The 12,411-nt window shown below is 32.8% G+C and overlaps 1 protein-coding gene across 2 annotated transcripts in view; it reads left to right on the top strand.

The window, feature by feature from the left end:
• The window catches only part of SMCHD1 (structural maintenance of chromosomes flexible hinge domain containing 1), a 78,769-nt gene that overhangs the window by 25,125 nt on the left and 41,233 nt on the right, over positions 1-12,411 (top strand). For both annotated transcript variants that reach the window (XR_016465118.1, XM_031588914.2), the window contains exons 8-22: positions 984-1,150; positions 1,905-1,998; positions 2,249-2,456; positions 3,182-3,302; positions 3,427-3,610; positions 4,080-4,277; positions 4,397-4,510; positions 4,826-4,932; positions 5,106-5,188; positions 5,319-5,432; positions 6,985-7,062; positions 7,148-7,267; positions 9,497-9,641; positions 9,971-10,067; positions 11,066-11,138. Coding sequence is in view for 1 of the 2 variants with exons in the window: in XM_031588914.2 (XP_031444774.2) it covers positions 984-1,150; positions 1,905-1,998; positions 2,249-2,456; positions 3,182-3,302; positions 3,427-3,610; positions 4,080-4,277; positions 4,397-4,510; positions 4,826-4,932; positions 5,106-5,188; positions 5,319-5,432; positions 6,985-7,062; positions 7,148-7,267; positions 9,497-9,641; positions 9,971-10,067; positions 11,066-11,138 (1,903 nt within the window). In the remaining variant the exon portion in view is untranslated. The remainder of the gene's footprint in view (positions 1-983; positions 1,151-1,904; positions 1,999-2,248; positions 2,457-3,181; positions 3,303-3,426; positions 3,611-4,079; positions 4,278-4,396; positions 4,511-4,825; positions 4,933-5,105; positions 5,189-5,318; positions 5,433-6,984; positions 7,063-7,147; positions 7,268-9,496; positions 9,642-9,970; positions 10,068-11,065; positions 11,139-12,411) is intronic.

Raw genomic sequence — 12,411 nt, 5'->3', positions numbered from 1 at the left:
ACCTTTCTTAACTACTTATTCTTCCTTCAAGTAAATATGTCTTTTTATCTGAAAGTGATCTTATGAACATAGGGGAATGTGCCATGATAGTTTGAAAGGTCTCCAAGCTATTCAAATAATCCTGTTCGTTAAGGAGATCTCTTTAGTTCCATGGAGAAAGTAAGCCTTAACAGAGCACCCTTGACTTACATATTTTGCTACCTACAGTTAGCTCAGAGTTGTATCCTTCCACCTGCTCAGTGGCATGTTACTGTTATGCTTGCTTTCCTGCAAAATAAGATACAAAGTTGCATTTACTACAGTGTGAAAAAACTATCTTCTCAGTTTTCATTTGAAATCGCTACAAAGATATCAGTCGTATTCAAAGTATCTTCTTTTCTGGTTGAAGCAAATGCAAAAGATTATCTCCTGGTGCTGCACGAAACATTGCATCAACCATTTCATTTCTGTGCAGCTATGAGAAGAGTAAAGTGCATCCATCCAGGAAAAGACAATCAGAACTTCATTTGTCTGTGATATTTCAGCTGGAACTGATGTTGTGCTTTACATTTCACAGCCACAGAGTGTTTCTTCCACTTTGAGTTCTGTTTCAGGAAGGAGACTATCCATTTAAAAACTAAGATTTTTTTTAATGGCACGATATACTTTTAAAAATACATCTTGTGCATGATTATTCCATTTGAATTTGATTGAGAACTCACATCTCAGAATCCTACATTAAGCATGAGTGAATTCATTTCTAAATTGAACAATTAAAACACTGTGATGAGTGCATTGAAAATGAACCGGATCAAGGATGTTGGATTCTGAGTTCATTGAATTTAACTTAGAAGCTTTTATTTTAAGCATTAATCCTTGGTGATTCTTTGGAGTGTGTGTTCTGCATTCTCTTCCTGTTCTGTTTTCTTTAATTCTTTCAGAGCTGATGGGAGTTCAGAAATTCAGTTTACATTTCTCTTATTATTTTATTCTTTTTTTCCTAGCCATCTGACTCTACTCACATCACAAATGATGATGAAAGATTTCTTCATAATCTAATATTAGAAGAGAGGGATAAAGAGAGTTTCACAGCAGTTATCATTACAGGTGTTCAACCAGATCATATGCAGTACTTGAAAAACTACTTTCATCTTTGGACAAGGCAGCTAGCGTAAGTTTGTGTTTTATGTTTGATTTGCTACTAACAAAATCAGAGAATTATGAGTTACTTTTTTTGTATTTAATCATTTCATTATTTGTGTTAAGGCTGTTGATGGATATTTTGTCAATGCCCCAATTAATCTTAGCTGTTTCTTTCTGAAACTAGCACAACTGAGAACGTCCTCAATCCAAACAGATATTTATAAACATCAGTACCAGTTTGACTTGATAATTTTTAAATAATTATCCATCTAACTATTAGTCTGCTCAGTGCAATTATTACATTATTAATGTAATTATTAGTTGTCTAGTTGTGAATAACTTCATAGCTGTCAGAATAGCAACTTAATCTCATAACCTTACTATCTGACCTCCTGCAAAACTGTGATGTTTCGAGGCGATGAGAGCACCTTTTAAGTTGTGGAAGGGGTGTAGGGAAACTGCTAGTGTGCTAGTGTGGGCACACCAGTCTGCTCTAAAGTCGTGAGCAATGAGAGCACAAGGAGCTTTGGTCTGAGAACCAAGATCTCTTCTAGGGATGCATTTAGTGGGGTGGATGTCAGAAACAAGGAGATGTAACCCTTGCAGGTGCATTTATTTTCCTTGATGTATTCAGTCTGTACCAGGTATACTTGTTGTTCCTTGAGTTGAATAGACTCAATAATAAAATAGTAAAAAGAAGTAGAATATTTTAATCTACAATGTTCAATTTTTCTAATTTCAATTTTTTTTTAATATATATTTTCATTGAAAATGTATTTCAGGCATATCTATCACTATTATATTCATGGACCAAAAGGAAATGAAACTAATGTTGTAACAAAAGGTGTAAGCCCTTTCAACAACATTGACATTGAGGTAAGAAATTTCATATTTATCATTAAAAATTCTTCTTTTTTAACAACTTGTTTAATATTGTGCCTGTTTCTCTTTATTTTGAACTAAAGCAAGTTCAAGATACATGTGCAGTATAATTTTTTAGAAGTAGTGTTATTTATCATTGCAGTGCATAAACTATTTTGCTAATGTAGTTAACACAGGTGTCAGAAACTCTGATTACTGTGGGTATTTGGTTTAAGGAAAATTAACTTGCTCTGTTTTTTTCTAGATTTCTATGTTTGAAAAAGGAAAAGTACCAAAAATTATCAATCTTAGAGAGATAAAAGATGATATGCAGACACTGTATATAAATACTGCAGCAGATAGTTTTGAGTTTAAAGCACTTGTTGATGGAGATGGTATAGTGGAAGGAATAATCCGATACCATCCTTTCCTGTATGATAAAGAAACATTCCCTGACGATCCATGTTTTCCAAGTGAGTATAATGCTTATCAATGACAAGGTCATCTACTGTAGACAATCCTACTACTCTGAGTGTTTTAATGAAACAGAAACATTTAAATTGAAGCATCAGTTCTGTGATAGAACAGAAAACTGTACCTCCCATCATTGGCTGTTATAGTAACTCGTACATGTAAATTTGATCTTTCATGTAGCTCCCTCTGCTGTTAAATTAGAAACACTTACAAAATGAAATCTGATTGAAACATTTTCACTTTCCTAACTATTAGATCTTTGCTACGAGCGCACCGATTCAGGACACATTAGTACTAGAATATTGCAGAGTGAACAACACACAAAATAAGTCCTAAATTTAAGATTTGTTTTATCTAGTCTTGATTTCAGATACTAAGGTTGAAAAAAAATAATCCACCATGTAAAATTATTTTAACAAAATAAATTATGAATTTAATGGTGATGAGATTTTACAATACTAGAAGAACAAGACTTTACATTAAGTGATGGTAAAGTATTATTTATTCAAATTGTACTTGAAATTTGAAACTATTCATCCCCTCTTTAAAATTTTTCTTACACTTTCTATTTAGTATTTCTTAAAGAGAAATCTGACATCCAACTTGGTATCATGTACTGCTATGTGTCTAATGTAAAAAGCATAGATAATCCTTAACTGCTGTGTTATTTGATATTACAATGGTTTTCTAAGGATGTTATTCACATATACTGTTCTAAATCAAGGATTAAACGATGATGATGATGACGATGACTGCCTAATAATAGAAAAGGGTGCCAGAGGAAAAAGGCCTATTTTTGAATGTTTTTGGAATGGAAGATTAATTCCTTACACAACTGTGGAAGAGTAAGTGGTAGTCAGTTTCTTCAGTGTAGACTAATCTTTTTCTAGAATGTAAACACCCTTGTTTGTATAGAAAAGGATTTTAATGTCTGTCTGTTTTTTTTTTTTGTTTTTTTTTTGTTTTAAGTTTTGACTGGTGCGCTCCTCCAAAGAAGAGAGGATTGGCACCAATTGAATGCTACAACAGGATTTCTGGTACATTGTTTACCAATGATAAGTTTCAAGTCAGCACAAACAAACTCACTTTCATGGATCTAGAGCTGAAGTTAAAAGACAAGAATACTCTGTTTACAAGAATTTTCAATGGGCAGGTGATTATTTGAATCTATGTTATTGCTTTCTGGCATGTGTTCTGGTCACTTGTTCATGTCACTGATTATTTTTCTATTTCTGAAGAACTTCAGCCTTAGACACTACTGCAGAACTTTGTGGCAGATGTTTCTCACAGTTATAGTGGGTAGCAAAGCTGGCTCTTTAAATCTGAAAACGTAAGGTTTAATCTTTTATTTCTTTATCAATGGTGTTATTTAGTTACTATATAATAGTTTTTGTGGAAAGAATGTCATAGAAGATACATAAGCACTAAGGAAATACCTTCTCTGTCATAGAAGTGATAAAAGTGTAGCTGCCTAGAAGTATTGTAGCACTAACAGGCTGAAGAATCTAGTTTTTTGAGTACAGTATCATTGTACTCCTCAAATTGTTCATACTTTGGAGTTTGTCAGATTTAAATGTAAAAATACATTAATAATAAATATTTCTTTTGTAATCTGTTTATAGGAGCAGCGAATGAAAATTGACAGAGAATTTGCTTTGTGGCTCAAAGATTGCCATGAAAAATATGACAAACAGATAAAATTCACAGTCTTTAAAGGAATAACTACACGTACTGATTTGCCATCCAAAAGAATGCAGAGTCCTTGGGCAATATATTCCTCAATAGAGTGGGATGGGAAAACATTCAAAACTGGGCAGCTGGTAAGTTATTTGCTCACTGATGTAGCTTTTTTGGTTTGTTTGAACCCTATAGAAGGCAGATACAATACACTTGATGCAGAATAAATGTATTGAATGTAGTTGCTATCTTCTCTTTGTAGGTGAAAACCATTAAGACTCTTCCAATATTCTATGGAAGTATTGAGAAATTTTTTTTGTATGGAGACCATGATGGGGATATATTTGCCACTGGTGGAGAGGTTCAAATTGCTTTGGTAAGACAGCTATGTAGAGGATTCTCATGTCTAGTATACTTATGGAGTTTGTAGTCTTAATCGTAGATAAGATATCCTTTTAAGTTTTTTTGTTATGTTTTGTTTTTGTTGTTGTTTTTGTTTTGTTTTGTTTTGTTTCCAAAAACTGTTGAAAATTCTAAATTTTAGCACAGTGGTCAGTGGAGTCACCAAGAAGTATTTGATAGTATTTTGTATTATGTTTATGTCTACCTGTCTGGTCCCTTGATAGAGACATTTTTCTCTCTAACATATTATAATCTATGTGTTTTTAACTGGATGTAATTTTTTTTCCAGGAACCTCAGGCATTGTATGCTGAAATGAAAACTGTTCCAATCTCAAAACTAGACAGAACAGTGTCTGACAAAGCTGTTAAAAAATATATAGAGGATGAAATGGCGAGGTAAGCTTTGAACTGTGTTGACTTGCTTGTGCAGTTCGTACTAAGAGTTTTAGTATTTTTTCAAGCATCACAAAAATACAGTTAGGTTTATTCCAAGTGAAAGGACAGTATCAAACTTTTTTTTCCCCAAGACAGAGCTTCATATATATTCTGTTCTTTCTGTCTTTCACTAGACTTCCAGACAAATTGTCAGTAACTTGGCCTGAAGGAGATGAGTTATTGCCAAATGAAACAAGGTTGGCTGGTACACCAATAGGTACAGTTGTTTTCCTTTCTGAATACTAAAAATAACCATTTAATCTCTGTTAGAAACAAACATAAGAAAATTCCTGTCACTTATAAGGAGCATACTTTAAAAATCCTTCATTTGTTCCTTTTAAATATAGGGGCATTAAGAATAGAAATTCTGAACAAAAAAGGAGAAGCAATGCAAAAGCTTCCAGGTACAAGCCATGGAGGTTCAAAGAAACTTCTTGTTGAACTCAAAGTTATTTTACATTGTAAGTACTTGAGCCTATTTTAATTAGCCTTTATTGTTTAAAAGTGCATTAAGTATATTTGCTTCTGTATGTATGTATAATACATATTGGAGTTTGGTAGACAAACACAGCTTTTAATTTGAAGGACGGTATCCCATCAGAGATTCATGTAGCAATCCACAAAATGACCATTGCCTCAAAGCCAAATATTTAATGTCTGAGTGTTGCATAAAAGTAGAGACCAGGCTTGTTTAGTGCATAACAATGTTAACTTGAAAGTCACTTGCAAATTTGAAGTATAAAAAACTTAGAGTTGTTTCCTCTTTCAGAACAAATCAGAATATAGCACTCCTGCCTTAAAAGCTCAGGTCTTCTCACTAGCTCTCTTTCAAGAACCCATCATTTTTGTTGTCAACTTTTGTGTATCGGTATGCACAGAATATTATACTTCTTCACAGTAGAAGTGAAGAAATTTACCCTGTATGTAAATTTGCCCCTTGGATTATGGATCTACAGTGGGACAATACGAGAAGAAAGGTGAGCATCTTCAAAGTGTGCATCTTGCGTAATGCATAGACACTTTGTTTAGCTTGATGGCAGCTGACAGTGCAGTAGGAAATCTGCACTTGAGAAATTCATTTTTTTCAGTGTTAATGACTGCCACAATTGAAAATCTATACAAATATTGTTACAAGTTTTAAATATATGTAAAAAAACCCTCTAAACGATCTCTTGCTGCAAAAAAAAAAAAAAATCAGAACTTTTTCTAAAAAACCTAATCTTCCAAATTTACACATTCAAAGAAAGACATTTAAAAAAGCAGGTAGCTGTTGCTTTATTTTATCTATGCAAACTGATGTAAGAACAGGATGTGAAACAGTTATTTGTGCTTACCTACAGTTATTTGCACTTACCTACAGAACAGAATGTACCTTTTAGCTACATTTCTTTTTATTCTGTATAGTCTTGTTGTAGTTGCCTTCTGTATTTATTCTAAATTATATTTGGAAAGCAAATATGTTATTGCTTCTTGAGAAGTTTTTAACAATGTTACTCCTGCATACCTCTGAGGCTGTAGCACCAGTCGTTAAGATTTGCCTATAAGTTTCATTATTTTTCTTCTTGGCTGTGCATTCATGCTGCAGATGTGTCTATAAAAAAGATAAAATGATTCGGTGCAAAAAATGAATGTTTTTTTTTTCCTCGAATATACTTTCAGTCAACTTATTTTTAGCATTACTCCCATTTGAGGTACTTTATCATTTGTAAAGTTGATCAGTTGTTAGTATGGATGGATTGCACAGACTACAAGTACTCAGACTTAACAGGGAGCATATAGCCAAAGAGCTAATAAAATGCAAGTTTAGAAACCTGTTACTTCCGTTTAATGTGTCTGAGGCTTTGAATTAAAATAGGATTAGGTGTGGAATTAGATTTTCTAATTTTTTTTTTTAAGATGTGATTTATTGTGAAGCTGAATTTATGTTTCTTAGATTTAATAGTGACATGTTTTTATGTAATGGAGAATTACGTGTAATCTGCAAATATGTGTAGCTTATTGTTTATTTTTCAGCGCCTGCTGGGAATAAAGAAATAATTTCTCATATAAGTCAGCATGGAGGAAAATGGCCATACTGGTTTAAAAAAATGGGTGAGTTAATAGTTGCAATACTTTCAGCTTACTTATAATTCTCCTTTTTTTTTTTCTTTATAAACTTATTTTAATTTTCCTTTAGAGAATCTTCAGAAACTTGGGAACTACACTTTAAAGCTGCAGGTAGTCTTAAACGAAAGTAATGCAGACACTTACGCAGGAAGGCCTCTGCCATCTAAAACATTTAAATTTACTATTGTAGGTAAGAATTTCAGCCACTACAGTTTTCTTTTACTTTTTGTGTTTGTTTGGTATGTTATGTATCCAAGTTATTTATGTTCTAGTTGAGAGAGGTAATTGTTTTAAGGTTCTACCTTCTCGCCAGAAATTTAAAAAAAGTAATAATAATTATAAAGGAGTATACTAACTGTAAGTAACATTTCATAGGATTTAAAGCAATTTTCTGTACTTTGGGTTCCTTTAATTCGTCTTAAGTAGATCTTCTGTTATTTTCTTGCTAAATTAATTTGCAAAAAATCATTAATTCTGTATTGTTCATTCCCTGTTTAATCCTATCATGAACATCTATTCTGTTTTATATATATATTTGTGTGTGTGTGTATATATACTTATTTATATACACACAATATGTTGGGATTGACAGGATTGACACAGTGCTTGCATACAGTAATCAAAACATCAGCAACATACATACATGAAAACGACAGATCTTCCCTTGGCTTGGGCTCTCCAATTTGAAAGGAAAAATTTTCCTCAATTCTTTTGCCATGCAGCAGTTCTGTTTCCTTTATCTGAGGTGGTAAAAACCAATGTGAATTTAAACTTTGGAAAGAGTGGGAGGGAGAGAGTTAACATTAGCCCTCTGAGGAGCTGTTAAACAGGATTGACAAGCAAAGGGCCTGGAATGATATGACAAAAAAGGGATCACAAGGTCTACAAAATGGAACTTAAAGCAATCTGTGACCTCCCTCATTTGCATGTAAGCTCCTATGGAGTACACTAGTGGAAAAATCCCCAAATGCTTTCTGGGAAATCATCATCCTGAGGCACCAAGAAAAAGGAAAAACTTTCTCTAAATCAATACAGAACCTTCTTTATTTATTAAAACAAAAAGCAAATCTTAAAAGTTGCAGAACTACATTCTTATTTTAAAAAATATTTTTCAATGGTATTGTGGCCTCCCACAGCACAGCAGCCTGTTCTTAATGGTAACTTCAGTCATAAAAAAAATTAAATGAACATATCTCGTTGGAAACAAATATAAACTCTAAAAATCTAAAAAACTAATAAGTTGGTACTTCTTACATAAGGGATATGAAAAGCAACTATTGCTATCTGAATTTAGTTTTTTGACTTCTTATTAAGATGACTTGACCTTTTTCATATTTTCAATCTTGAAAAGCGAATACTTGAAGTCATTATTTTTGTCCATGTTTTCTGTTGTCTCAAAAGCAACCATAAATTCTCTAAATACTTATTTGAAAAGTTGATTTTTATGTAACCTTAGATGTATGTAACTTCTGAAAATTCAGACCAGAAGAATTAAAATGTGAATGGAAATCACCAGCTCTTTGAAAGTATTTTATTTAGCAGTAAGGTGTTTTTCATTTTTTACATTTCTTCCTGCTAAGCTTAAAAGCTAAAAGTAGTCAAAAGTACTCTTAAAACTGAACTACTTACGTTAATCTGTAAATTTTGCTTTCTTAATTCAGCACGTGTTCTTTTCCTAATTAATCACATTGACGATACAGATGTTCTTTTACTTTTTTTCTGTGAAAGTGTTTTATGGTTTTATCATAGGGTTCTAAATTTTATTGAAATTCTAAGTATTGAAATGTTGAAGTCTCTTTGTTATTGTTACCATTCAAGTAGCTTTGGCCAATATTCAGTAACATATTTTCCCTTCCCTTGTGATTTTTCTCATATCTGACACAAAATAAATTTGCTGATAAATTAATCTGTTGGTAGTGAAAGTAGTTACTTATTTGACAGGATATTAATCAGCAATCTAGCACTGAACTGTATTGCTTCTTTTTTCAGAGGCCAAGAAAGTTTGATTCCGCAAAACATTACTGATTCCCAGGCTCCCTTATGTACTGTTCTGTGCAAATGATGTCAGAAAATGCAACTATTAAATGTGCATGTTTGGTCTTAACTTAGAGTACTTAATCATAGACAGTATCACAGTGCCATATTTCACGGAAAAGATGCTCAGGATTCTTTTTCAAATAATGCTTACTCATCTTCATCTCTCAAATTTGGTGTAGCTGCAGGACAAAATATTTTTTTCCATAAATGAGTTTTACAACTAAAGGAAAATTATAAACCGTGATTTTATTTACAGCAATAATTCTGAATAGCTTATGTACTTTGAGGCTGAAAACCACTTGTTTTAACTGCAGCTTTGGTTAAGAAAAAGCCAATGAACGTACATAATTACTTCTAAAAATGTATTATTATTTTCTCTTAGAGGGCAAAGCAGAGAAATTTTCAGTGGGTCTTTTGGAGCTTCCTTTTCGGGTTGGAGTACCTTTTAATATTCCTTTGGAATTGCAGGATGAGTTTGGTCATGCAACGCGATTGACAAATGACATTAAACCAATTCTTGAAGCTAGGTAATTCAATTGTCTCATCATCCCTTTTTGGTGGTTTGGGTTTGGAATTTTTTGGGGTGGGGAATATTTTCTGTTTTTGATGTATTTCTTGTAAACAATATAGCAATTCTTTGTGTTTTGTCTGAGTGATGTATACTTGTAACATGAGTTGGCTGTTATTTTTGTTGTTATTTCCATAGGAATATCTGAAAGTATCTAGTATATATCTTAGTGGAAAATCTTACTGAAGAATTAAAATACTCTATTCATTTTTAAATTGGTTCTGCTTTTTTCTGTTTGTTTGTTTGATTGTTTGTTTGTTTTGTCGTTATTGTTGTTTCTTTTTTTAGTGGATTGACTTTGCAATATGAAGAGTTAACTGCAGGAGCAAATTGCGTCATTAAGGGTGTCACTGCTAAAGGCTGTGTAAATAGTTGCCAGGGCAAGGTATGCTAATGAATTCAAACTTGAAGTATTATTTTTAAGAAACAAGTTGCAATTGCTCTTTCTTGGGATATTTTCTCATTATTTCTTATGGCTCTACCCACAGCTTTGCTCTATTGGTGGCACTGCCTGAGGGGTTGGCAGTCACACTGCTTTTGTGGTAGAGTGTACTCAAAATACTAATTCAGCTGTCTTAGTTCAAATTTATACTGAAATTGATTTAAAATAATGCTGTGAAGAATCAGCCTGGGCCTCTTTTTGCTTCTCTTCCTTGGCAGGCCAAAAAAAATTGCCCAATTACTTTCTTTCAAGCAACAGGCTGTTAATGTTACATATTGTTACTAGGCATATGAAAGAGGCCAGGTTTATGAAACTAAAACTGTACAGCGACAGTATTTCTGAACTTGAAAGAATGGTGCTTCATGAGTTGCAACAAAATGTTCTCAAATTTATAATATATGAAAATCTTGTATTTGCAGTGCAACTAGTTTTAAATGAGTGCTTTCAAGACTGTTGACTAGACTGCTTCATTTTCTAGCTGTCTTGTGAATATGAGTTTTAGGGATGGAATTCTGCAGCAGCAGTTGTATTTCTAATAGTTTTATTCAAATATGAGATGGATACCAAATCTGGTGCCCTTCTACTGGCAATCAGCTAAAGAATAGTGAACATAGAGCTTGCAGACCTTTTCTTTAAATCTACTTTTTTTTAAAAAATGTTTTTGTCTACAGTAAAACAAGCCTCTGAGTAGAAAACCACAATGTATGGTAGTTTCAGAACCTTCTAGTTTATCTTGCAAATCCTGGGTTTCACATCTCTGGGAGTAATAATATGACAAAACAGATTCTAGTGCAGTGGAAAAGTCTTGGTTTATATAACAGTGCAAAAAAAATTTGTTTAGATCTCTGAAATTAACATATATATGAATTAACGTCATTTTATGAAGTAATTTATGATGTGATTTTGTTTATGGTTAATACTAAAAATATTCTTTTCATTAGAACTTTAATCTGAAGGTCACTCTTCCTGGATTGAAAGAAGACACACAAATTTTTAAAATAAGATTGCAGCCTGGTAAGAATCCTTTACATATTTGGTGAATTTGTGTTGAACTTTGTTCTGAAACTATTAATAAAATGTTTCTTCTCACAAGGAGTTAAGTATTTAATGAGGCATTCACTGAGAATATTTTGACTCATTCAAGTGATTGCTGAAACTAAATAAAGCTAAGAGCATGTTAATCTTGGCAGCCCAGTTTTGTCCATTGTTCTGGTAGCTGAAATTTACCTGCTTGAGATTAACTTTTTTTAATATGTTTTTATAACCTAGCCCCGCTGAATGAATAAAATTATATTTTTTTCTTCTCAATCTTCTTCATCATCAAGCCTGTGAACTTGTGCTAACCTGCACTGACCTGGTGTCACTGTAGAAGTCACGTAGTGAATTAGTAAATTCTCATGCAGTTTCTTACCCCAGCAAAGCAAGAGGATGTTTTTGCAGTTGGGATTTAGTTTGAGATCTTTCATGTTATGCATTGACTTTATTGTAACACAGGAGGGGAATATAGAACTCTGTAGGTCCACCACCCTTACCAGTTTTATTGTTCTGTGGATGTCTTTGATACTGAGGATTTTTGCACATGATTACGGTTATCCGTTTTAACCTGCTTTTGTGGCTATTGATTTTTTTTGCTGTTAGTTTTTGCTTTTTAATTCATATACGGTAGTTTGAAAGTTCATTTTTGGCCTCTCTATTTAGCAGTCTTTAGGTTTTCCCATCTCATTTTGTTGAGAATATGTGTATTTCAAGCTTTGTTAGACCAACAAGGCACAAATTATTCTATCATTCATTATTACTTGGTCCGTTGAGGCTTCATGTAGAAACAGTCACTTGGAGCAAACTGCCTTGAGGCAGATTGTATTGCTGTGTATTGCTTAATTGTTTACCTTAGTCTGAAGACACCTTCACTCCTTATTAGAAGCTTCTGTTTTTGTCAGTATAGACATACTTAAGTACCTATTTTTCACACTGAATTTAGCCTTGACTTTTTAAAATCTGTTTTATGACAAAGGAGTGAGTAGAAACTATTTCAGTCTTTCCTGCTCTTCAGTCAGTGAGTTTGAAATGAAAGTTTTAATAAGAGATGCATACAGCTTATTCCTGAAAAAGGACCTTTTCTAGTTTTTTCAAAATACTTTATAATAGAAATCTATGACCTCTTTCTCTTATTTTAAAAGTGATAAGACTAATTATATGTTCATGGAATAGATTTCTCTTAAGAGCTTTACTTTACTATTGAAGTAATACCATAAAAATCTGCTATGCTTTTCATTACATTTAAGTTGTA

Source organism: Phasianus colchicus, chromosome 3 (genome assembly GCF_987193195.1).
Source record: "Phasianus colchicus chromosome 3, bPhaCol1.hap1.1, whole genome shotgun sequence".
NCBI classification, from domain to species: domain Eukaryota; kingdom Metazoa; phylum Chordata; class Aves; order Galliformes; family Phasianidae; genus Phasianus; species Phasianus colchicus.
The sequence above is the reverse complement of the archived record's forward strand: the minus strand, read 5'-3'. Positions and strand labels throughout refer to the sequence as shown.